The 27,974-nt window shown below is 25.6% G+C and overlaps 1 protein-coding gene and 2 long non-coding RNA genes across 3 annotated transcripts; 2 read left to right on the top strand and 1 right to left on the bottom strand.

Moving 5' to 3' along the window:
- Window positions 1-9: 9 nt before the first annotated feature.
- Window positions 10-22,849, top strand: LOC135929917 (uncharacterized). The gene is made up of 2 exons (XR_010572666.1): window positions 10-221; window positions 22,658-22,849. It is a non-coding gene; the product is annotated as an uncharacterized LOC135929917 (long non-coding RNA).
- LOC135930398 (uncharacterized) lies at window positions 718-1,253 on the top strand. The gene is made up of 3 exons (XR_010572758.1): window positions 718-838; window positions 885-985; window positions 1,029-1,253. It is a non-coding gene; the product is annotated as an uncharacterized LOC135930398 (long non-coding RNA).
- Window positions 19,541-27,789, bottom strand: LOC135929915 (probable histone deacetylase 1-B). The gene is made up of 14 exons (XM_065466660.1): window positions 27,637-27,789; window positions 27,480-27,592; window positions 27,306-27,423; window positions 27,186-27,260; window positions 26,933-27,071; window positions 24,478-24,712; window positions 23,660-23,768; window positions 22,652-22,792; window positions 21,356-21,523; window positions 20,969-21,049; window positions 20,589-20,843; window positions 20,280-20,369; window positions 19,872-20,038; window positions 19,541-19,750 (listed from the first exon to the last, which is right to left on the bottom strand). The coding sequence occupies exons 1-14, from the start codon at window positions 27,695-27,697 to the stop codon at window positions 19,739-19,741; spliced, it is 1,764 nt and encodes a 587-aa protein (XP_065322732.1). The 5' UTR covers window positions 27,698-27,789; the 3' UTR covers window positions 19,541-19,738.
- Window positions 27,790-27,974: the final 185 nt, after the last annotated feature.

The following is a 27,974-nucleotide window of genomic DNA, read 5'->3' as shown; positions in this document are numbered from 1 at the left end:
TTAAATTTTTGTCAAGTTATTAAATATTTTATGTACTACAAAATAATTCACTTTCAAAATAATCAACGTATTTCTAAAACATAGCATATTAATAAATTTACATAATAAAATATTATTACACTGGAAAATAATTTATGATATCAATCTCTAAATAAAATTGAAGTCCAGGAAGAAAATTGAAAGAAAAACGCGAAGATAAAATAAATAATTCCACAAAAAAAGTTATTATAATTTTAAAAAATTTATATTGTTTTTTAAAAAAATATTTTTATTTTTTTAAATTTTTATGACACCTAGAACTCTTGGACCCTCCACTTTTAAAAAGGGTCCGGGTTCAGGTTCAGCCAAAATAGGAGGGTTTAGGGTTCGGTTCACATCCTTGATAGAAATTAATAATTATAATTTATTTAATTTAATAAAATTACATTCAAAATAATTAGAATAAGTAAATAGAAATCGATAATATTTATTTTTATATTTTAAAAAATTATTAATCATATTTTAGACAAGGTTATGGTTAGGTTAGGGTTAAGGTGGGTAACCGAATATCAATATTATTACCTTCATTAATGTTTTTTGGTGAGTAATTCCCAAGGTCTAGTGTTTTAAAATTATTTTACATTATTAATTATAAGAAAAACAATATATATTCATTGTGGTATATAAAATTAAGTTTTCTGTACTAAATATTTTGAATATAATTTATGCATTAAAAGATTTAAAGATTTATTCAGTGGCCCCTGCACTTTCTGAATGGAAGCAGAATACCTCACTGAAAACACCCTCACACCAAAAAAACAGTGAATTATTCTTTGACACACTTTCGGCAGTACTCGAGGTAGTAGGAATAGTTAATAAATATTTCTATAAATTAAAAAATTAAGGAAAACAGAAAAATTAGAGTATTTTTTGCTGAAAGATGAGTAGCGTTGTGGCTACGATAAATACGCATAAATATCGGAAGTATCCATTTGTTTTTATAAAAGTTAGTGATTCTTAAGATAATTGATTCATGTTCATTTCCCTAGGAACGCATCTTGATCTGAATTTGGAATTTTTGTAATAAGATGGCCAAAAGTGGGAAAAGTTCTAATATTAAGAGTAACTATGAAATGGCCCCATAAACGCAAATTGCCTGAACTTTTCCATATGATTATTATAGAATTTCCCAAATTATTGGCTTGGTACATATAACGTGTACAACATATATAACTCTCAAAAAATTAACTCATGAAAGGGGAAAAAAACCTACAAAAAAGGCGCAAGAAAAGAACACCCCTACTTAAAATATATTCATTTTATTTTTTATTGTTAATTCTTAATATATTAGGAAATATATTAGAAATGAGAGATACATTAGTTTTTTGCTCCAAGTTCGCCCGTGGCCCAATAGAAATTTTTTACCTAGGTCAAACCGGTGGTCAGATGCGGCTAGCGACTGAATTTTTAAAAGTTTATAGGAAGGAAATCTTTAACTCAAATATTTATTTTATTCTATATTTTAATGTCATGCATTTAAATTTAAATATTCAGCAATAAACTGTGGTAATTTAATGATGCTTAAATATTATAAAACATATGATATAAAAATTAAGGTAGATATTCCATACCTTCTGATATTTTTTAAAAAAAATTTCGCATAATTTTTAAATTCACATTATAATTGTGATATTCAAGCAGGCAAAAAAGAAAGAATAGGAAGTAAATATAGCGTTAACTTTGGGCTATAACCTGGCCTATATTTTATTGATGATAATCAGGCCAGTTCTGCAGGACTTCTTAGAAACATCGCTTCTGATTCATTTTGCTTAAAAAAAAGATATTTAGGTTATTAAGTTTACATTTATTTTGAATTAATTATCAAAAAACAAGTCTAATAGTTGACCTAGATGGGGAAGAGGGGTAAAATGATAACTATTTCTAATTTTTGTCATAAAAATTAAAAACCAAAGCAAAACAGAACAGAAACACATATATATAGTAATGTCTCGCCATATTTTTCTATACAATAATAAAATAAAGTTCTATCCAATATTTTAGAAAATATTTTTTAATTATGTGGAATGTGGCTTTCAAATTATTGTTTTATAGAACAATATGCTATAATTCTAATATATTTTTCAATTATAAACTAATTAACACAATAAGAATTTAGAAAAATTATTAAAATTAACATATTTGGTATCTATCCGTTTTTAGAATATCGTAATTATTCTTCAATTTTGCTTTTATTTTATGTTATCACACATAACCTCAACTTTTTATTAATATTCCTTGCTCAATAATTCCATTTCATATGATAAAACGTAAATCTTAGTAATTAAACTATAAAAATAAAAATCTAATAATATCGATTTTATAGATAAAAATTTAAGGGACATATGAAATTTCAAATTGTTAAGATAAATATTGTTGAAAGCAATAAATTCTATAAAATTTATGATCTTTAAAAAAAAGTATAAGGAAGACTGATACAAGAAATGTAATTCAAATTATGTTTGTATCACCATCAGAAAGTAATTCTGAAATTTTATAAATCATCCATTAATATATTCTTGGATAAATTATATATCTCATAATGTAAATTTATTGAATAACATCTAACATTAATTTTATTATATAATAATAATTATATTATAAATGAAACGAGTTCCAATACAAAATATGACCATATATAATTTCGGAGAGTGGGTAAATACATGTTACAAAAAATATTTTTCAGTTTTATAAAATTGAAATCAATTTTCATTTCTATTTTTTCAGTGAATTTGGGTTCAATAACATTGACTCCTAAATTGCGATCTCCAATGTGTTCTGAAGGAACTTTCCATAATTTCTGACAAATGCCATGACATAGCTTTTTTACAGCAAATAGTTCCTCAAAAGCTAGGTCATAGTTCATATTCATCCTAAATATTATTCCTTAATAAATAAACAAAAATATTTATTCCATGCATTTGATTACAAATATTTTTGAAAATATTAATTTTATTATAAATATTAAATAATATATTTACTTACCTTTTATCTTGCCTTTTCCGTCAACTGTGCCATATGATAAATGGATATCAAATAATGCGAGTGAAGTGAATTTTGAAAAATTTTGTTGTTGTTTTGGGATTTTAAACATCGGAAGTTTCAAATACATTTCTACAGTCGAATTTGTGTTTAGACATTTGTCAGCGACTTTATAAATTAAGAATCTATATTTTTTTGGCTTGATAGAGAATTGCGTAGTATCTTTGATACATGCTAAATTTCTATTGTCATCAATTGTACCAGTCGCGTTGAAAGAATCTGATTTAAATCCAAAGTTGGAGAAGGAAAACGATATTTCGTCCCAAATTCCACTGTCGTCGTTTTCCCCTATTTTTTCATTAAATTTGTCACTAAATACCTGAGCATTTATAGTTAAATATTTGAATTCCATAGACATTTCTGAGTCAATAAATAAAGAATTTTAATTATTTAAGATGATTTTAAAAAAATATACATTTAAAAATTCTTTATGCAAAATGTTTTTTATATAGACTGTTAAATTCAAATTATTAGTGTCTATCTACAACTAGTTTTTGCAAGATATAATAATTATAAATTTCCATCTTATCCCCATTATCTATCACCTTTAAAATATAATTTGTGAAAAATTTTAATCGATTCCATTAAAAATAGACAATAGAAACTTTTTTTTAAATGTATTTTACAAACTATTACTGGATATTTTTTTTAACCGTGTTTAACAATGTTCATAGTTACATAATGTTAGAAAAGAGAAAAAATTAAAATAGAAATATAGTATAAATAAGTAATAAAAATTAAACTTTTCCTTTTATACATACAATATGATGACACTAAACTAGTATAATAATACGATAAAATTGTATATATTCAACATTAGGTGTACTATGGTGGTTTTTTAAATTTTGATAAGTATTTTCTTAAAGGATTTTGATAGGAGGGGAACGGGCAATAGGAGGAGACATCATGGAAATATAGTATATAATTCTAAACAAAAACTCTTCTAATTCCGCTCAATCTATTTCTTCAATGAGATAATTTTCAATAATAAAAAAAACTAGAGGTTGATGGAGTTTATAAAAGACTATGTTTAGCCGGCTGGCTAAAATACACTAATTATAACTATAATGGGAAATGTAGTAAATATATAACATAATACATGTTGAGGCCAAATTTTTATGCTGGCACGGATATTTTTTGTATTTATAATTTTGAACGAATTTCATAAATTGTTGATTCAAAAAAGAAATTGTAAATTTGAATAGAAAATGAATTTTAAATGCATTATATCATTTTTTGAACTAGTAATTGATATAATTATAATCTTTTTAAATAATCCTACCCTTGTTTATTTTTAAGTTTCACCACAGTTTTTCTAAACCATATCATTCTATGACCTTTTCCTGCTCTCTAGAATTCTACTCGCAGTAACATCCCTGGATTATTCGTTATTAGATATTTTTAAAAAACAAAATAAAAATAACCATGGGATAATTAAAAATACCTAATTACACTTTTTCATGGGCCATTAAATTTTTATTTTAAAACTATTAATTTTATTATACATACATATACACCCTTGGTACATTATGCATGGCCCCACTTTTTCGAGGTGGAGAAAATGTATTTATTGATTAAAAATATCTAAATATTCAGAATACATTTTGAGATATTAGTCGATCATTTATATCCATTTTTTATTTTTATAAAATGCGTATAAATGTATACATTAGTATTGTTAATGTAGCGCCGATCATTTTAAGTAGCGGTAGCTTTAACGCCCTGTTTAAAAATAAATAGCGATAGCTTGTTTCTAAAATTTAAATACACATAAATTGTTAAAATATATTTATAATTAATTCTAAAATCATAATCTTTTTATTAAATTTAATTTTGAAATTTATATTTATATTTAAAAATCTGTATTATAAATCTAGTTTCCAAATAAATTAAATTTTGGTGCATATCATATCGACAAAGTAATATCCCTGAAAAATAAGGTTAATATGGAATTTCCTTTCCTGAATTGGCAAAATATTTTACTCGATAAAAGAATTACAGATTATAAATTTGATTGTAAGATATGTCGGAAGGTTTTATTAAAAACAAGACTAGTAGCAACGAGGAAATATTTTAAAATAATATATCAAACAATACTGTCAATGTGTAGTACAATCCTTAATCTTTAAAATAAAATTTGAATCAAAGCTGTATCTATAATAGTTTATGAGCTAGATGAGTTTATGTGAAAATAGATTTTCTGGCAAAATCCAAACAGTGTTTCAATTGGCTATAAGATATTATTCAAGAATTATATTATAAATTAAAAATTACAATAAATAATATAACTTAACATTTCGTTTTATCAGACTCATCTATTTATTGATAATATTTTATAAATTATTATCTGGATATTTAACATGCTTAAAATTAACCAACCTATTTATATATTTAAAAATTTTATCAAAACATGTTGAAAAATACATATTTCAATCCTTTCATGGTTTAATGATAAAAAAATTAAAGGGCACCCTGGCAAGTTGGCAAACATGGCCATCCACTTATAACCTACATAATTTTTATTCTAATTATTATTATTACAACTTTAGACTGACCCTAGCCAGATAATAAACGTTATCTAAAATGGAAGATTTTTTTGAAATAAATGACAATATGATTTAAAAATCCTATAGATGCAATTTTTATAAATCTAAAAATACTCAAATAAATATTTTTGCTGATTTTTCTTATATAAAATATATAGATTAAATTTAGTACTGCATTGCGTGCTAGTATTGAACTATTTATGTTTGTTGCAGGCCTGAACCTAAATTTTTTTAAAATAAATTACCGGCCCGGCCCGAATTTATTTAAATATAGAAATTAATTTTTATAATTAATCAAAATAAAATATATATGTTATATAGTGTCTAGTTTCTATAAATAAAATCAAATATGTTTATTTTACATAAAAAATTTAACATAAAATTGATAAATTTAGATATATTTTAAAAAAATTCGGCCTCACCAGGCCCGATTTTTTAAAAAAATAGGGCCGGGTACAGGCTGGGTCGTTTTTTGCCTAATTACTACATCTTATTACATATATATTCCATATATAATTTTACATTTATTTATCACATTCATAAGAAATAATTAAGATAACATCGATTTCAAATTTTATTTGGTTTATCTACCATTTGAAACTTTTTAACTGTAAAACTAAAGTAAAATATTTCAAAAAGATGACATCGATATGATTTAGACTATGAGAATAGATGAAAGCATTATATTGGAACTTAAGGAAATTAAATATAAATAATGAATAAATATTATGTGATAGTTGAGACAAAATCAGAGCTCTTTTGATAACTCCCTAAACTCGCAAGCCCATCGTTCCAATATTAATATAGGGTCAGTCGAAGAATGCCATAGATTAAATCTCCTTATCCGCCTCTTGGATGCTTTTATATCTTAATTAATCAGGCAGCACTTGCAAATCTGCAAATATATAACATAATATTTTTCTGAATAATAAATTGGGTTAGCCGCTTTTAAAAATCGGTTCAAACTGAGCCGTTTAACAACATTACTAAAAATTACCTGATAATAGATTAGATGTGTGTTAGCCTACATTGTTTATCATTTTTAGATCAACATATTTTTTTATTTATATATATGCAATAATTTTTAAGAATATTTTTGTACATATATCTATATTGCCAATATCATAAGATTTATTCTTTTTTACAAAGTTCTTTTCCAAGATAATTTATTTTATAATTATTTAAACGACAATAAATTTAATATTTTAAAATTAATTTATATTCGAATTTGTGTATTAAAAATTTTCTAAAAACGGCTAACGCAAGATTCTCGCTAGATAAATATTGCCTTAAGCCTTAAAATTTCGCTAATAGATGTCCAAACCTTTGTGTCATTTATAAGAAGAATCTTCAGTCTTGTGTTATATTTACTGGATAAAATATTGAGTTCTACTCTTTTAAAAACCGGCTCAAATTGAGCCGTTTGACAGCACTAGTTACTAGTCTTAATAAATTTATGAATCTTAAAATTTACTTAAATGACTTCTAGAATAATTTTTATGAATAAATTCAATTATCCTCCCCTCCGTGAATTCCGGTGTACGCGCCTGCCCTATTTAATTAAACAATATCCCTTAAAACGTAATAAGACCACAGAAAACGTTTCAATTACTAAATATTAATTAATATTTGTAAAAGTAAACAAAATTGTTCTTATGGGAAGCCTTCTGCTTTTAATTCTAAATTTTATTGTCCACTATCTTAAGCTCCAGTTAAAAGATAAATTTAAACTTAGTCTTATTATCTAAGATTTATGAGAACATTTAAAATATGGAATCACCTAAAATCAGAGTTAGATTAGAACTTGGAGCCTGCTTATTAAATTTATAGGAACCAGAACAAGTACAAATTTAAAAAATTTCAGAAACTGGTTCAAACAAAAGTGCAAATGATTTTTAATGTCTAAAATGTATGATCATTCATTTTAAAGGGGCCTGTTTAAAAATAATGTTTTAAAAGAGTTTGGAACAAGTATACCTGAAACCTAATTTTCAAAATTTTAGGAACCAGAACTACTTCTATAATATTTTGAGCTGTAACATTTGCCGTTCAACACCTACATGGTGTTGATTGATCATATACCAGGCGTTGCGACATACTAATTTGCTCATCAGATACTAAAAACCTTCATTTATTAGCCTTTTATAGGATTAATCAATCGAATAATTCAGCATATAACCATACATATTTCGAGAAAATTTCTGACAAAATAATCGAAAATATAAGTAGTTAAAAGGGGTTGACCAATAAACATTTATTACCCATAGCCAGGTCTCTATTGAGTTATTATGATTTAAATTTATAACAAAACACTAATCAACTGATTTTTAAAAGAGCAGAACTTTCCTTAAAAATTTGTTTTGTGCAGATAACCCGGTATATATAAATAAGTAATTTTTCTATATTTATTATCATATAGATATATTTTTATTAAAATCTGCATCGTTATCTAGTCACATTAAAAAGTAATCTTTTAATATAGCGGACTCATAATATGGTTCTTTATTTATTTTACATATTATAAATTCCTTAAAATTGTTAAATCATCAAATATATAATAGTAAAAATGAATAACAAAAAAGATAAAATTAGTTTACAATAGAATAAATGCCACCAAAAAAATTTATAATACGTTTTAAAAAAATTATGATAGAAATGCTATTGAACTATTCATAGCGAACACTTTATTTGTTAGTAAGTCAACATTATATTTAGAGTACATGCGATACAAATGGCATTCCAGTTTGAGTCTCAAACTTAGTATCAGATTTTTGACGCGCCTCATATGTAAATTACTGATCAAATTACCGGTCGGAGTTTTAAAGGCGTAATTTTTGTCGAAACTATCATCGATTATAGTTATGTCGATAAGAGTATTAGGTTCTGTCACGTAATTAATCAAATGTCGAAATATCGATTCTGCTAAAACCGGGGAATCTGCATAAAGGGGTCCTATAGAACAACCTTCAATCCGAGGCCTCAGCATTCCGTAACCTACTACTTTAGGGAGTTGTTCGATCATGTCGTTTTGATCTTCATCATTTGCAATAATTGTTTCTTCTGTACATATTATGGTTACTGTATTTTCAAAATGGTTTACAGCCTCTTCGAGAAACTGCGCACGAGATATCTTATTTATTTGCGCGTCGTATTCGACGAGAGAATGAAGAAGCACTTTTTGATTCCACTTAGATGCTTGTGAGCTTTCTTGAATGTTGGATAATTTTGTGAAGATAAAATTATTAGAAATAGGAGCTTGGAAAATGAATTTTAGTTTCAAAGAATTCATGACTCTCAAAGTAAGCTTTCCGGAATATCTGGACACTTAATTATTTTTAAAGTAAAAAGAATGTATAAGTATTTGAAGAAAAAAGAGTTTATATAGTATATACTTCTAAATGCCAGTTTCATTCCCAGTTTTTCATTAGGAGCTATCTCGGATTCAACAGCATTTACCCCCAAATTACGATTTCCAAAGTGATTTAAACCAACTTTCCATAAGTGTGCACCTATGCCATGACATCTGTAGCATTTTTTTACAGCGAATAATATCCCAAAGGCTTGATCGTCGTTCATATTCACTCCAGATATTGTTCCTTTAAAAAAAACAAATTAATCTTAAATTTGTTTTATTCAAACAAATATACCTATTATCTTGCCCTTTTCGTTGACGGCAACGGTCCAGCCTGATGGATAACAATTGTAAAGAGACTTTACATAGTCACAATGGGCTCTGTAGCCGAATTCTTCTACACTCCAGTTGTACAATTCTACTATTTCGTTGATGTAAAGATTTCTGATCTCATACCTTATTGGTGCGTTCAATTTTTTTATAGTGATAGAGGCAGAATTTGTAACGTTATCGCCGATCGGATAAATAACAAATCTAGAAATACATATTGGTATGGTGAGGGATTGTTGGTTCATATTCTTGTTACAAATTAAATCTTTGTTTTTATTATCGTTTGTAACAACCGCGATGAGCGAATCCGATTTAACGCTTAAGTTAGAGGAAGAGTAATGTGATGTATGGTGAGAAATTCCGCTGTCTTCCCATCTTTTTTCAGTAGATTTGGCATCCAATTTTTTAGAATTTGTTGATTCGGATTTAAATTCCATAGCAACTATTAGAATAGGAAATATTATTTTTTAAAATAAATAATTAAATTATTAAATGTTGGTATTGAAAAAAAGATTATATATTGGTTATTTGGATGACTGTGCCCTTAATAATTTATTAATTTCATGCAAAGAATAATTTATCTAGTTTTTTATAATTATTTTTTAAATAATCGCTTGAATTTCTTGTTAAAAATTAATAAAAAAGATCTTTAATTGTTTTCCTAAAATATAAAACACTTGAAATGAAACATATTGAAATTTTAATTATTTTTCTTTGATGAATTCTTTATAAAAAAAATTTAATAATTAGGGAGCACTTCATCAAACCAGTATTTCTATTTTTAATAATCTTACCAATTTTCTATTTTTAATAATCTTACCAATTTTCTATTTTTAATAATCTTACCAATTTTCTAATCTTTAGCAAATAAGAATATCCTAATTTGAAAATTTAAAGCTTCGAGCATTTTAGAAATTGAATTTAAAAAAACGTAAACTTAAAATTATAATTTATAAAAATCCACAAAAAATTCTTCGATATTTAATAATTTATTCTTACTAGATTTTCTTTTTTTTAAATAATAAGTTTTCATGAATTTTTTAGAAATATATTAGAAAATATTTTAAATACTAAATTGAAAGATCTAAACTGGGGTTTATCATAATTACATTCGAAAATGGGTATATTTATATTCATTAAATCCAGGGGTTCGATCGAACCCGGAGAAGAAAACCCGGGTTTTTTGGGAAAAATCTGAACCCTAACCGAACCTGAATCCCGTTTATAAAATTTTCCAAACCCCGAACCGAACCCGGGAATTTTAGTTGAACTTCAGTGTATTGTTTAAATTTAACAATTTACTTGACATTTTATAATATTTTCAAATTTCCAATTAAGTGAATTGTTAATAAATTTTAAACAACTTAATTCATTTACCCCATTTTTAAATTTTTTTAAATTTATTCTCAAAAATTCCTATTGGGTTGTTAATAAATTTTAGACAATTAAATTCATTTACGCCATTATTTTTAATTAACTTATTCTCAAAGATTATATATTAGAAGGACAATGAAAGTGAACAAGTCAAAGTAAAAATTATTATATTGGATATTGTTAATTTAAAGAAATACGTCTAAATAAAATTTTTTAAATCTATACATGACTATGCTTTCTATATTTAACTATATTTTGGATATAAATAAAAAAAAAATTAATTTTTTATACCAAATTTATGTCTAGTTTTTTAATTATGATTTTAATATAGAATATTTTTTTTATCAATTCAAAAATTCTTAAACCCGGATTCAAATTTATTTCCCTGAACCGAACCGAACTCGTGCAAAAATTTTGCAGAATTCGCATCCCTGATTAAATCTTATATCCCTTTCTTCATTTTTGGTAATTTCATGATATTTTCTTTTGTCAAAGATTGGATCTCTTTAGCTTTGGCTGATAATATTTTACCCATTTTACAAAATGCTGATTGTACCAGTGGTTATGATTAGTTAGATGTAGAGATCTGTAATAGATATTTTTTTAATATCTAAATGTAAAATAAAAATATTTGATTCTATTATAACATATATCGTTTAGTAATTATAAAAATTATTTTCTATATTAAAATAAATTCGAGCCGGATCGGTTGATTTCAAAGAAAGATGAATAATTTTTATTGCATAATTATTATTTTTTTAATCTTACGGGAAATTCTTATAGGTTAACCTGAGTCCAAAATATTTTTAGGTCTAAGCACAAAAATTCTAATTATAAAGTTTAAATTCAACGCATTTTTATGTCTGCTGAATATCATCAGCAATATAAGATTTACAATCTAATTCTTAAACTGTTTTTTTTAATTATTATTTTTCAAGCCTGATTTTAAAAAAAATTAGGCACAAGATATTATTAGATATTTTGGCCACAGCCCGACTTGCGGGCCAAATTGTTAGGCTTTAGGGAGAGTTTTGGGGTGTATCCGTTTATTTGCTACAGCCTGGCTAATTCAACGTAAAGGAACTAAAAAAACACCTCCATCTTAAAGGTCTAGATCACATAGAATCAGTGGCGTCACTCGGATAGAGCGCACAGGGCCTCGAGCCCCCTGAAAAATTTGAATAGCCCACTGAAGCAAAAAAAATTTTTTTTATTGGAATCTTATCCCCTTGAACTAAAAATAAATATTTTTGATTGCCCCCTTTTAACGATTTCTATTATAATTCTATTAAGTAATATATATATTTAATATTATTATTTAAAAATTAGGTAACTTAGTGAATCACGGGGAAATTTTTAATATTATTTTATTTTAATTTTTATTTATTTTTTTAAATATAAGATCGTCTGGATTTTGGTAGAAATTTTTTAATGGAAGTGGTAGATTTTATATTGATAAATCTTAAAATTAAATATTTTTTCAAGTTAAAACAATCTGAATGAAAATGGATATGATCATTACTCTGTCAATCATAGCAAAAACTTCATAGACCCTAATGATATATTAACCCACACTCAACGTATGGAACGTTTATGTCTTAAGGCAAGCATCCCCAGAAATGGAAGAAAATCTTCCTCTCATTTATATCTATGTGAATATTCCTATTTTCGTAATATTATAATATATCTAATATAAATAAATTAATTAAATTTTTAAATGATAAATATATAGAACTATATTTGTTTTTCCTTAAAAATATATATCTATATTATCATTGTATATATATTTATGTTTATTCAAATAAATTGATTAAATATCTAGTATTTGATTTAATAGTAAAATGTAAGAATTATGAAAATTTTCACAAATAAAATACTCCGTTTTTTTAAATTCTTAAATATACTCCGTTTTTATTGTAAAAATACACAAAAATTCATACTCCGTTTTTTTTTAACTTTTAAATTTACTCCGTTTTTTAAATTTTAAAATATACTCCGTTTTTATTTGTAAAATTACACCAAAAAAATATCCAAACGATCTTATATTTATTATTTTTTATAAAAAAAATTTGTTTTTTTATATTTAAAAAAATATTATAAAAAAATAAATAAAAAAAAAATATTTAAAAAAAAATGATATTAAAAATTTCCCCGTGATTCAGTGAGTTACCAAAAATTAATAAGACTGTTGCTAAACTTAAGAGTCGTGAACTCGAGTCATGAGCTCAAGTCGTGAACTCGAGGACGAGTAGTTCATAATTACCTTAAATGATAAAAATAATCATTAATTTTATTTTCATTTTTTTTACAAAAAATAAAATTAAGAAAATGGGAAGATTCGTCTTGTTAACCTTCGGTTTTTTCTGAATAAATCTCGTTTTTTCGGCAAAACCCTTTATTTTTATTCTGAAGTCGTTTTATTCAGAATTAAAATCAAATAAAGATATCTAAATAATTTAGATTTAGGATCCTATATTAATAAACCTATTGTTAAATAGTAGAGTTCATTTGACTCCGAAACTGAGTCGGTAGCAAAAAAGATTCAACAAAATCTGGAAAATTTTTGCTTCATAAATTTATTTGCCATTTTTTCATTTGCCGTTATAGCCCCAGGTGATACCTCCTGCAGTAATTTTGTAAAAACCTTCATTATTTCTATATTTTTCGTTATATTTTAAATTTTGGAGCTAATTATAAATTTTCTTATTTTTATTATCTTGTAGAAAAAATTATTATTATTTTATTTTAATATTTATATTATATCATCCCTCAATCAGCTGCTTTTAATGAAGGTAAAATCAACAGAATCTTGTATATTAAGTTATTACTTAAAAAATAAGAAAGGTTAAATTATGGAATACGCCTTAGCTTTATTCAACTCAAAGAGTTTTTATAGAAAGTTTAAATCCATCGCAAGATCATATTGATTGCTGGCTGCATGACTATAAGTATAATAAACCAGTGTCTGAAGACTTGTTCTTTATTAAAATAAATCTGCGAAATATTATGATAGATTAAAGAAATTAAAACTGATGCCCAAAAACTATTGAAGGTCTGATTCTTCAAATATAGCATAACGTTACTAAATTCCAAGAGATTACATTACTTAAATTTTTATCTAATAATTTGTCAACTCCTTCCAAATTTTTCCTGACTTATTTGAAACTTATAAATAAGCCTAGTAAATAAATATTTATAAATTATGTGTAGATGATAAGTCTTGATAAATTAATAGCTGCTAATTATTCAATATAATATGTTCATCAGTGGCGTAGCCAGGATTTTATCATGAGGGGAGGGGGGGGGGGGGGGGGTTAAAAAATTTTTAGGGGGGCGTTTTTGAACTCTTAATTGCTTATATTTTTGGATTTGTTAAAAAAATTTATATTTTCATATAACAAAATTTTAGGGTATTTTATTATATATTTTACATTCCTTTATTTAATCATGTATATATTTTTATTAATTAAAATATTTTCAAAATGTTGATATTTTATATAATACAGATTTTAATATTAAAAATTATAATGTATAAAGACACTATTTAAAAAAAAGTAATTTTTTACAATTATATAAAATATGTGTAATTCTTATGCAAATAATGGTATTTAAAAAAATATGATGATATTATCTTATAAATAATACTTTTTTTACAAAAAAAAATTGATTATATATTAAAACTAATTAAATTTTATTGCTATTTTTTGATTTGAATTTAAAAAGAGGAGATCTACTTTTCTCTGAGATTTTGCTAATTCATCTAGAATCAAATTTTTATCTAAAATAATCTCCTTATAAATATTTAATAGGGCTAATCCATTTAAACGTTTTTCACCAGTTGTGTATCTTAAATAGGTTTTTAACCTTTTTAAAGTTGAAAAAGACTTTTCATTAGCAGGTACTAATTGGCAAGGTTGCTAAAATAATTAATAATGTTTTGATATTAGGCAGGGAATCTAAAATGCAATTACACATGGAAAGGGCCTGCAGAGCATTTTTTGGTCTCAGAGAATACCCTATTCTGTCAAGATTTTTATACCAAAATTCGACATCACAAAGTAACTTATCATATGAACCTACTAAATCATCAGCATAAAACTCTGAGATTTTTTTAATATCCTCTCGTGTTTCAAGTGTAATCAACAGTTTAGACTCAACCGGCAAAAGAAAATAAAAGCTTTTTAAAATATAATTATGACTAATAAATCTTTCTTTTAATTAAAATAAAAATGTATCAATAAGGGGAATAAAAATGTTTATTTTATAAAAATCCTCAATCGTAGATGCATCTATATTTGATCAATTGGATTGTATAGAGGCTACTCTAGGTTTAAAAATTTCAATTCCAAACATATTAGCAATCTCCTTTACTTTTCATATATTTCATGAAATTTTTCTTCCACATTCTCTCTGATATTTGTTAATATTTCAACAATATCCTTTGCTCTATTCATAATCTCCCTTAAATCCAAATCAATTTTTTGTAGCATTTTGCTAAAATCATTTGTATAATTAAATAAAAAATAAACACATTGAATTGAAATTAAAAACTGTGGCTTAATAATAGCCTGCAAAAGATTTTCGGCATCTGCTGAATCTTTTTCCTTGATTGATATATAAAATTCTAGTGCTGCAAAGACAACATCATATAGTTCAATAAAGAGTTTCACCGACTCTTGTCTTTCGATGAATCTGGTCGTACAAAATCTTTTTAATTTTTTTTTTGATTTTTTGAGTCAATATCATGATACGTTTGAATAAATAACTCATTTTTTTGGGGTAGTGTGAAATTCATATTGAAAATGAGAAATATATATTTTTATAAAATGGAATATGACAAACTGGACAACTTTTATGAAATGCAAAATAATATAAAATTTATTTAATAGATATAAAAATAATCAAATGTGTATATCTATTATTATTTATAATAAATTTAAAACATAAAAATCAAGCGTTTATTAAGAATTTATTAAATTAAAAAAATTTTTTTTATCATTTTTCATGGGGGGGGGAGGGGTTCAACCCCCAAACCCTCCCCCCCCCATGCCCGCTACTGTATTCATCATATTTAAAATGCCTGCATTCAAAAAGATGCCGAACGAGGGAATAGCCAGGGAGGGAGGCAGCCCCCTCACTCCCCCTCCCCCCAAAAAATTGTAGGCCACCTTTTCTCACAAAATTTTTAAAAAATTTTTAGTTATTAATTTTAATTCACCACTAACAATTAAATATAAATGTCAAAAGCCCGGATTTTTTTAAAAATAGTTTAGGCCTGGCCCGGGTATTTAAGAAGAATTAAAATACCCACCTCCTGTGTACCAGGGTAGGACTTATGGCGACCTGCAGGTCTTTCATATAAATAAGGAAATTGAGATAACAACAATTTTGGTAAGCCAACAAATTAACCATAATTGATGTCATGAATCAATATTTGATTTAATGATATTTCTTAGCGTACAGGAGATACCTTTTCGTGAGACTAGTACAATAAATTATGGATACTGAAAAAGATGAAAACATAATTTATTCTTCTGGACTGTTTATAGCAATGTTTTTTACTCCATCCAAAAATATCCTGATTTAAATAAAATTATGAAATTAATACCCCAAAATAAAAAATGTACCTTACCCCAAATTTAAAACTAATACCTATTATGGCTAATATGGTGATGGAATACATCTGAGTAAAATATAACAAAAGTTTTGTCTTAAGGCTGATGAGACAAAAGATGCATCAGGTTGGGAAAACCTGAGCATAATTATTAGTTATATTTAAAATATAATAGGAATCATTAATTTACAATGTCTTTCTGCTGAAAGCATTACTAATTGTATTTTAAAGCAAGTTAATGAAATAAATATTATGTCATCGAATATAATAAGCCAGGCACATGATGGTGCAAATTAAAGTCAGACCAAAATGGAGGAGTACAAAGCTTGCTTAAAAAAATTAATAAAAAATGTCTTATATACATTACTTCAACAACTAATTGCATTGTATTGGTATAATAATATTCTCATTTTTAATTTCATAATTTATCTAATGCATTGTATAATTTTTTTGGGCGTTTTTGGTAAACATACAGACCATATTCTCAAGAGAATTTTAGACCGGAGGTAGACTGGCCATTTAAAAACATATCGTAGGATGAGAATTTTGAGGCTAGTATTATTTTGATTTTCTATTTGAACTTTTAACTCAGAAGTTTCCACACATGACTCAGACGATGCTACTAATTTCTTGTTAAATATAATTATAATATATTGACAGTTATAATTTATTAACAATTGATCCAACCCTTTCGCGCCTAGTGAGATCATTTGTCATCAAAATTTATAATCAATCAATTTTTATATTTAAAAAATTAATGGTATTTAGATTTACAAAACAATATTTATTATTTTATATTTTATCATTAACCTGTCAAAATCATTATTTTATTATATCAAAATACAAGTTCAAGTTAGGTATTTTACGCGCCTAAATTTTTACACTTTTACATCGATGACCATTCTATATAAATATATATAAATCAAAGGCATATAATGTTTTTATAATAGATTATTACTAGTATTTCATATTTAGTAAAAAAAAAAATTAACACTAACTATTATTTATGATTTTTTGAAGGAAATTCAAATTGGTAACATTGGGGTTTTATATTGTAATTTTTTTCATAAATTTTTTAAAATTAGATATTGAAAATATGATATAGTAAGAATTAAATATAGGTTATTTTCCATTTATAAAGCCACTATAATATTTGCAAAAAGTTAAGAAAGTGGGAATTTTTTTTATAACACTTTTTTTTAAAATTTTTATAAATAATTTTTAGATGACCTCAATATATATTATACCAGAGGGAGATAAATTTTAACAATATATTAGCTCAAAACCGTATAAATGGGGAATTAAAATTTTTGACTTATGTGGATCATCTGGAATGCTATATGATTTCGAAATATATTTAGGAAAATCCACAAATATAAAAAAACTTTGATGGGAATTAGCGGAGATAGTTATACGACTATTAGATACTGTTCCCCTACATAAAAATCATAAAATTTACATGGATAAACTATTTTTCTTCATATAATTTAGCAGCTGCGCTCAAAGATAATGGGTTTATCATGTCAAAGACCCTTAGATCTAATCGATTATCGAAATGCCATCTGGTTGATGATAAAATCTTAAAGGAAAAAGGAAGAGGGTCCCATGATTATAAAGTGGATTCTAATAATATTATAATTTGCAAATGTGATAACAAATCGGTTATCACCATATCATCATTTATGGGTATACAACCCATATCACGAACGAGAAGATGGTCAGTGTCTGATAAATCTTTTATCAATGTCAAATCCGGCCATAATTCAAGACTATAACGGTGGTATGGGCGGGATCTCCATATGTTAATTGAACTCTACAGAACTGACATAAAATGGAAGCGTTTTTACATGCGAGTATTCTTTCGATTATTAGATTCCTGTGTAGTAATTCATGGTTGTTCTAGACGCCACAAGAAACAGAAAAATAGTAAACATGTATCCCTTTTAGTATTTAAACTCAGATAGTTAAAGAATTGATGATGGTTGGAAAGGAAAATGATGGTAAAGAAGGTAGACCTACGTTGAAGATTGAAAAAAAAGAGTATGTTGAATAGTTTTCATCCAATCCCAGATATCAGATTAGATCAAACAGGGCATTGGCCATCAGCGGATAGAAGACACAGATGCAAGTACTGCAAAAATGGTTATTCAAGATTTGAATGTATAAAATGTAAAATATCTTTATGTTTAATAAAAATCGCAATTGTTTTATTTCATATCATTCAAAATAAATTATATATTTTTTTACATATGAATATCCTAATGATGACAATTGGTAACATTTCATAATTCTATATATATACACTTTTTTAAATAAAAAACGTTGAAAATGTGTTATTTGTGTCTTGTTTAACTCAGTTTTAGAAAAAAAAATTTTTGTTTGCGGGAAATATTTTGGGCGTGAAAGGGTTAAATAAGCATCTACCATCAGTAGATCAATATAGTGGACGTTAAAAATTATGTTGAGTCCACAATTAATATCTTGACCCAAATTATTTTATTGCAAATAAAATAGCTCTAACACATTCTTATTAAACCTTAATAGTGAAACAGTACATCATAAAATGAAAATAACAAAGAGATTAGAAGCGGCTGAAGTAGCAGAAAGGCGATTTAGAAAATATTATATTAATATTATGTATTAAAAAGTATCATATTGCATTTAAAGAATTTTATAAATGTTATTCAGCACTTATTATCATTAAGGTGTCAACAGCGTCTTGTGAGGACACATTCTCTACACTCAAGACGATTTTTATTGAGCATCGGAAAATAGATGAAATGTAAACAAAAACAAAATTTAGATCTAATGCTTATGCAAAAAATAATCTAAAATATAGCTTATAATTCATGTTAAAATTTAAAAATTGTCATTATATATTATTTTTTATATTCAATATGAATAATTATCAATAAAAATGGCATTTTTTATGAGTTGACTATTTGTTATATTTCAAAATATTCGCCTCCCCCCCCTAAAAACACAGTTGACTCCCAACTGAAAATTCCTGCTATACTTTGATCATTTAGAAACTTTTTAATTCCATTAAATATACTGCCCTTTTTAGGATGTTATAAGTAAATATTTTGGATTTAAACGTGCTCATAATAAAATTTCAAAAAAAGTGAGCTATATCTCTTTTAACCAATCAAAAAATGTAGTGTTTTTAAAACAGCTATTTATTATGTAAAAAAATTACATTATATAAATACCGGAAATATATATCCGTAAAAAAAATACGTACAGACACTACTTATTTAACAATTTATATTATAAAAAAGTAATTATATTAATTATAATACATATTCTATTATTTACAAATAATAATGTGAATGAGTCCAAATTTAGTTATCACAAGTTAAAAAAAATGTAGTCATATATAAGAAAGTATAATCATTTTAAATACTTAAAAGTTTTAAATGTTAAGGGATTCTTCATTTTTCTTCATCCATTTATCTATGACAAATAACAAAATTATGATTAAAAAAACATATTATATATAAATAAAGATATATATTAAATTTTCATTTCTTAAAAAATTAGATGCAATTAAAGTTTTCAGTTTAAAAATCAATACTTCTGCGAAATCAGATTTATTTGCATCCTCTTCCGCCATCGAATTTTCTTCCTTAACAACATTTTCAACTTTGACATTTATAGATAATACATCGGTCTTTTGTTGTGAGTCTTCTCCTTTGTTTTCCACTACCTTTCTAATTTCCTCGTGGTGTATTTCAACATTGGCTTTTATGATTGTAGCATAATAAGTTATGATGAATTTTGAAAAATATTAATGTATTTAAAAATTCATTAATAATCCCCCTTCCCTCTTTTTTACAAAACAAATAACACTAAATAGAAAAAGGCCAAATTTGCAAGATCAATTTGACAATTATCTATATATAATATATACTGAAGTATTACTATGAATTGGCTAGGTGGTTATTTAGAAAAATAAAAGAACAAATAAAATATTCCTATTAACTTGAATCCTCTTTGTGGCTAAAAATTTCGGATGTTTTTTCGGCTTTGGCTTTTTTGGACGTTTCTGAAGTCGGTGAAACTGATTTATTTTCTATAATAAAAACCCAAATTTGACATTGGAATATGGTTCCATTAGAACATTTTTCAAAATAACGATATAGTTTTGTAAAAAGTTTAAAAAGAGAGAAATCTTTATCACCTGGAGTTATCATTTAAATTTTGAAAAATAGATTTTGATTTTAAACTTTATATATTATTTCGTATGAGAAGGACTATTTTGATAACTAACCAAAATATATAAAAATAATACTTTTGGGCAAATTATCCAGACTTGTATTTCCTGTGTCAAAATCACTCTCGTTGATTTCAACTTTTAATTTGCTAGCAGTTGTTGAGGCATTACCATTTGTATTGTTGTTAGCAGATATAATGTTTTCGTGTTTATAAGATTGAGACAATTTCCTTTTGTTAGAGGAAATCTTGTTTTCCTTGTGTACTTCATTGGTTTCATCCTCGCTATCGTAGAATTCTTCGTCTTTGGCCACCCGCTTGTCGCTAGAGAATACTTTTTTTTTAAAATAAGGGTTACAGGAAAAAAAAATTTTGTTAAATTATTCCAAAAATAACAATTCCCAAAGGATAAACATTCTATAATACTATAATCGTGTAAAGATGTTTTTATATAATAACTAGATATTCTAGGTTCATCAGGATTATTCTTTTCTTCTTCTTCAACTCCGTCGGTAATATCAACACCATCCTCGGGTATAGCTTTAAAAAACAATTTTTTTAAAAAATAAATAAAAGATATAAAAAGATGAATTTGTTGTTTTTTATAAAAAAAATAATGTTTTTTTGGCACAGTTATATTCTATGATACTAACTCCTCCACTAGAGCCCGGCTAAATATTTTTTTCTCAATATTTAGTAGAAATTGTAAAAAAAAGAAAGAATTTTCTTTCTGTTGAATTTTATCAATCATTTTAAGAGAAAGGATATTTTTTATAAAAACATCATGCCAACTTACATTATTTTAATGAGTTAGGTTAAGAGGATAAAAAAAATAAAAGTAAAAACTTTGGATTTGGACTCCGGGTGCGTGGGGTAACATTCGCAAATTTTCGAATAGCTTAACCTTGATCCTATCCAAATATTCCATCGTGTTTTGATTGGTCATGTTGGAAGGACTGATGTGTAGCTTAAAATCGGGCCCGAAATATTCGAAGTAATCGTTGTATGGCAAATCTAATAAATGGGAGGAGACATCAAAAATAGTATATACATCCCGTTAATCATAAAAATAAATGTGGTCTTATTTTTGTTATGGATGATTTGATTTTTAAATATGAATTCACATTTAAAAAGAAAATAATAAAAATTCTATTAAATGGTAACATATCACCTTAATAATGGCGTAAGAGAAAAAAAATTTAAACATAACGCGGTACCTTAATGGAAAATCAATAATAAAATATAAATTTAAAAACTAAATTAGAAGATATTTCAATGATAATTATTAGGGATGTACCGATATTTTATATCGGATCGGATCGGGCCGATATTTCGCTCATTTTAAAATATCGGTTATCGGCAAATATTATAAAATTTTCCGATCCGATATAAAATGGCGCTTTTAACAAAATTTAAAAAAAATTATATCTAAAAAACCATTTATTTTTATAAATAAAATCGAAATACATTTTTATGTTTAATTTTTTTAATAGAAATAATTAGTTAATAAACATTCTGCAATATAGTTATTTTTTTCGCATTCTGTTTAAAAAAGTGTTCATTAATCTCTTCAGTATCTGTTTTTAATGATGCTAGTGATATTAACAGTCCCCATCACCGCCGACATATCTCTGATATAAAAAGAAATCTTCGATATTTCAAATTTCTTAATATATTTTTTTATTACTAATTATGTAAATAGATTAATGTTATTACTTATTATATAAATAATAGTAATTGAATTGAATATAAACTATAACTGACCATTATAATATATTTAAATGACATATGTTATGGTATAGTAAAATTATAGATGTTGTACTAATATAAAGTATATTAAAAATTAAAACCGGTATCTTTGCAGAATACAAAATTAGATATGATATCGGATCGGTTATCGGTCGATATCAATTTAATATCTGAAATATCGGATCGGCCTCCAAAAAGTGGTATCGGTACACCCCTAATAATTATTAATTATAAATGAAACGAAAGCTCATTGTACATATTTATTCAAATAATTCATAAAACATTTCGAGCACTTAAAAAGATTGACCCATCTTCAACTATATTTTTTAAAATTGAAAAAAAAAATTTACGTTTATTTATAATTTAAATATGCTTCAATTTATTTTTTTAAACCATTAGATATGTCAGTATCACAAGCGATAGATGTTTCGTAGGTCCAGCATCTAGCCACGTTTCTGATAGTGTATCCACCTCCTCCAAGCATCAGCAATGGCAAATTGAATCGCTTCATAAATTCCACACATTTTCCGTGACCTTTTATTAATGTTTGGCATGATGAAGTTCAAAAAATAAAATAGTTAATTCTTTTAATTTATCATGCGTATTATGTAGCACCGAGGTGTGAATCAATTTATTTGTGCTTATTCAAAGTTGAGAAATATTTAGGCCAAAAAAACCCGAGAATGATGTAATCTAAAACAAGCTAGGTTTTACCGTTTTTTAATCGGCTAAAACTGTTTAAAAAAGTTACCAAACTATATTGAGAACCAGCAAAACTAAAATAAGATAGAATACTTATTTAATAAATCTAAATAGTCAAACAAGACGCCAAACTAGTAAATTTTCTGTACCAAAACCTGGCCCCATAATATATAATAAAAACCAGGGGCCAGGGCGAAAAATCAAATAAAAACGAGTGCCTAAATACTGGTCTCTGGTAGCATTTCTATTTACTAAAAATATTATAATCAGAATATTATTTTAACTCCTTCCATTTTATAATAGCGTCGAATCCGGGGTAAAGACAACTGCATATTTTGATTGGGAGACAATATAAAATCATTGTCGAAATAATAAGGAGGCCTTTTAAAATAACTCGGCATGATTATTTATAAATTTTTTTCCGGTAAAATAAAAGATAGACTTTTTAGGTAAATACAATTAGCATTATTAATTTAATTAGAATATATACGGTAAGTTTATTCATAAGAATAAAGCAATTAAATATTTAATTACCAAATTCCTAAAAAGTTATTTCTAAAAATGGAGGCTCATGTAGACAAAAAAATTAATGAGTGTTTTATATTTTAGAAAAAAAAATTTTTTGAACAAGCATTTAAAAAAATTGAAAAAACGCCAGTGCGTTGAATCGTAATTCAATTTTATAATATTCAAATAAACCATGAAGAGTAAGGTTAAAACAACCCAAACGATCTCCGGTTAGTGAATCCGCGCCACACTGTAACACTATGGCTCCTGGCTGATACATTTCTACAACTTTAGTTATCACCTATAAATATAAATACAGATGAATGTTAACCATTTTCAAAATCTATCAAATATCTGAGGTTCATTTCCTACACCCAAATCAGTTTTAAAATATATTACAATGTTCAATATCCATACAAAGTGTTGCTAAACTGATCGATTTGAGCCAAAAGATTTTGCTCATAGGTGGCGAAATTTCGAGGCTTGAGATTTTTTTATTAACGATTAAATGAATGGCGTATATAAACGGGATTCAAGAACCTTCTTTTTAAATAAATATATTATATTTAAAAAAATTAATTTGGAAATTTATTATATAAAAAATTTACTAAAAACAAGCCTCAAAAACCACTTTGAAAAATGATATGTTTGGAAATGGGTTTAGGCAATATTTTTCTGGTTATAATGAGTTAGCCATTTTTAAAAATAAAAATCATCTTAAATCGAGCCGTTCAACAATACTACAAGTTTAATAACTTGATAAAATTTTACTTTAACTCAAAAAAAGAAAAGGCTTACTATAAATTAATACAAAAATAAATAAATTGCAGAAGTTAGGGAAAAATAATCCTAAATTAATGATTGACGATTAAGTGGCCACCATTATAGCTCAAATATTACAAATAGGACTACTATCTCATGTCAATATTGCATTTTAAAAGAGCCAAAAAAAAGAATATAACCAAGAAAAATTAAAAGTAAAAAAGTGAGAAAACAAAATGGTAACTGACCGGCTGAAAGACGGTGTGATAATAACGGTCGTCAATGCCATCCCTAAGGGGAAAATTAAGGGCGTAGTGTTTGCCACGGCCAGCACCTACATCGCGAAGGTCTCCCGTGCCAGGAAAGTATTCGCCATACTTGTGGAACGAAGCCGTCATGACGCGATCTGTAGTGTAGAAGGCCTCCTCAACTCCATCCCCATGATGAATATCGATGTCTACGTACAGTACCCGTTGGTGGTATCTGTTCGCCATTTAAATGTATATATATCTCGAGGTGAACATAAATATTACATAATTATGTTTGTGTAAAAATGTATTCTACCCCTTATTTTCTATATCATAAATAAATGTCGTGATACATATTATATAATGTTTTTGATGTATATATTGCATAGATGTCACATCTGTAGGGTTCATTTTTAATTCCCAAAGCTATAATATATTGTAGTTTTTTTTAAAAAATATACTTGAAATTAGAGTTTGAAAAATAGTAAAAAATCTTCTAAGATCAAACATCTTTGATGTTTATATTTAGAAAAGGATTTTCAAACTCTACTTGAAAATTAATTCATAATTTTTTTGCTCTTTAATTAAGAAAGATAAAGTTGGTGGGGTAATTTGCAGCAAAAAGACCGAAAATTGCTCCAAAATTAAATACTTAATTGATGTTCTTAAAAGTGGATATCAAGAATCCTATAACAGACTGATAATTTTGCTTATATATCAAGTTTAAAGCATGAGCAGATTGGAATAGGCCACAAAATTAATACCTTAAGTAGGGATGAGAAAAATGTTTTTTGGGATAAAAGCAAATGCTATTCATTTATGATTTTTAATATTTCAAATACTATTATGATCCTAAAGAAAAATAAAATTTATCTATATTACTGTAAATTTTTGATACTACACATATCAGATATAATTCACCAGTATTTTGTTCAAAATTTTTTCCATTTTACAATCATTTTCTTAAATTAAGTTTATTCAAAAATGGAGTTCTATTTTTTAAATTTAATTTTGAATGTTTAAAAATTTTGTTAAAATAAATTTTAAGCATGTTTTTTTTATTTATAATCCCAAACTTATCAATTTTGACAGGTTATTAATAAAAATGACTAAATTTAATAAAAATTTATTTTTAATATGTCTTTACCTTTATCTTCTGAAACTTTTATTAACCCTAATTCTATCATATCTCTCTAACCTTTAATCAATCATACTCTTTACTTAAGAAACTTGTTTAATTTTAAATATATTACATCCAATTAAAAAAATCTCTTTCAGTTAAACATTCCTTGAGTTGAGCTATTAACAGGGTTGGATCTAAAAATTGTATTAAAATATATATACAATTCAAAAAAAGGGTATATACTAATTACTTATAAAATATTTTTAAAAAAATGTTTGAATGTCAATTTTTGTAAAACACTAAAAAAAATTTTACTAGTATATTTTTATTATTAACCATTTTCTAAAATTATCGAATATCTTCAGTAATATTTAAACATTATAAATATATTTATTATTGCAGCAGTAGCTTATTACATATATTATGTAATAATTGCAAATAATTAATATCATCAGTTTACAGAGTATATTATAAATTATTGGAGGATGAAATTGCTTAATTTATTTTGGTTTTTAGTGGAGCAGATATTACATATATAACTTTCATATATTATTGACTTTTGATGATATTTAAAATATTTCCATCCAAAATTGTCAAAATTATATTTAGAGGATGTAGATGTTGTCAGAGAATCCCCGCAAAGATATCTTATAACTTAATACAAAAACTCCTTATAATTACTATATTTTTCTCATCTTCCAAAAATTTGTTTTTGCTTTAGGTTAGGTTACCAATTTTAAAAAAATTAAATATGATTTAAAATGGAAGATGTTAATTTTTTGGCTAACTAGGGTAACAAATTTAATATTTGGATTTAACATTCTATATTTAAATAAAAGTTTTAGCATTTATATTCATTTTAAAATATTAATAAATATAAAATACTTTTTATTTATAATTTTGTATTTATTACCTAAAATACAAATATTTTCTAAAAGTATTTAGTATTTTAAATGTATGAATTTGTGTTAGTGACCAACCCTGACTATTATCTATTTTTTGATCAGAAATGAAATGGAAAATAAAAATGCAATTATTCAAGGTCTCTATTAAAAATTAAATTATCTTCCGAAATCATTGTATAAATGACTAGAGGTTAATAAAATAATGAGTGTATGCATTATACTAGAATGATAAAATAAATAATATCTAAAGATACTTTATTGAACATTTTATAAATCTATGTGATTTGCAATTAAAATGAGGTGCCATTATACTCAATCTTCCCATCAAATTATTATAAGATATAAATATTTAAGTTTCATAAATAATATGATTTAAATTATATCACATAGAAATTATCTATTATAAAATATATCAAATTAAAAATACTTGAGCAATTCAAGAATGCCTAAAACTATATCATTTGTGTAGCAAAAACCAGAGGCTTCAGACTTTTTGGCATGATGTAAACCACCTGACCAATTTATAGCAATGTCGGATAACTTTTTATTTAGTTTAACAGCAGCAGCTAGATATTTAAAATTATGAATATAATATTAAATAGTTATATAGAAGATGGCTGTCTAGTAAAAAAAAAATTAATATTTGATTATATAAAACTATATCCTTTTTTTTAATGAACCTATGGTTCCACCAGTAGAAATTTGACAGAATTCATATAAGCCATCAAAAACAGGACAATCTTCACCTACATTAACTATTTTTATCAAATATATAATTTCATAACATTTATATTTTATACATCTTTGCATTTGCTTGGAAAACTCATTAATGTTGTCTGGTCTTATTCCTCTTAAAAATTTGACATAATCATCACTATGATATCTAGTAATTTCTTCCATAGAAGCTTTGTGTGGCCTCTATATATCAATAATTAAATTTAAAAAATATATGATCGGATTATTATTTTTTATACATAAATTTCCATTTTTCTATATAATCCATAATTCAAAATTAAATTATGTGCCATACGTATCCTATGAGGTTTCATAGGGTGGCCCTGTCCATAATAATAGTTACCAACATCATCTAAAAGAAAAAAAATTGCCAATTAATTTATATAAGATAGTTACTATCGTAATAATAGCTTAATCGTTTCTTGCTATGGGGTTGTGTCGCTGATGATAGAGTCATGATGTTTTGGTGAAGGCAATATAACTATCCTCGTGGTATTATAAATATTATTATGGAACAATGTTGGTAAATAAATAGTGCTATACTGATATGATATTTATAATAAAATATATCTGCATAAATTCCAATGACTGATATAGGATAGTGAGATTTGTATGTACATGATATAGGAGAAGGCTTGATTTTTGTTTTAAATTTGCTTTAAAAATATAAGGCTAAATTTCATAATCTAATCTGTTTTAAGATATATATTATTTATCTCTTTTGTTTGATTTCT

This window comes from Gordionus sp. m RMFG-2023, chromosome 5 (genome assembly GCF_954871325.1).
Source record: "Gordionus sp. m RMFG-2023 chromosome 5, tfGorSpeb1-WG-v2, whole genome shotgun sequence".
NCBI classification, from domain to species: Eukaryota; Metazoa; Nematomorpha; class Gordioida; order Chordodea; family Parachordodidae; genus Gordionus; species Gordionus sp. m RMFG-2023.
This window is presented reverse-complemented; position numbering and strand designations above follow the sequence as displayed.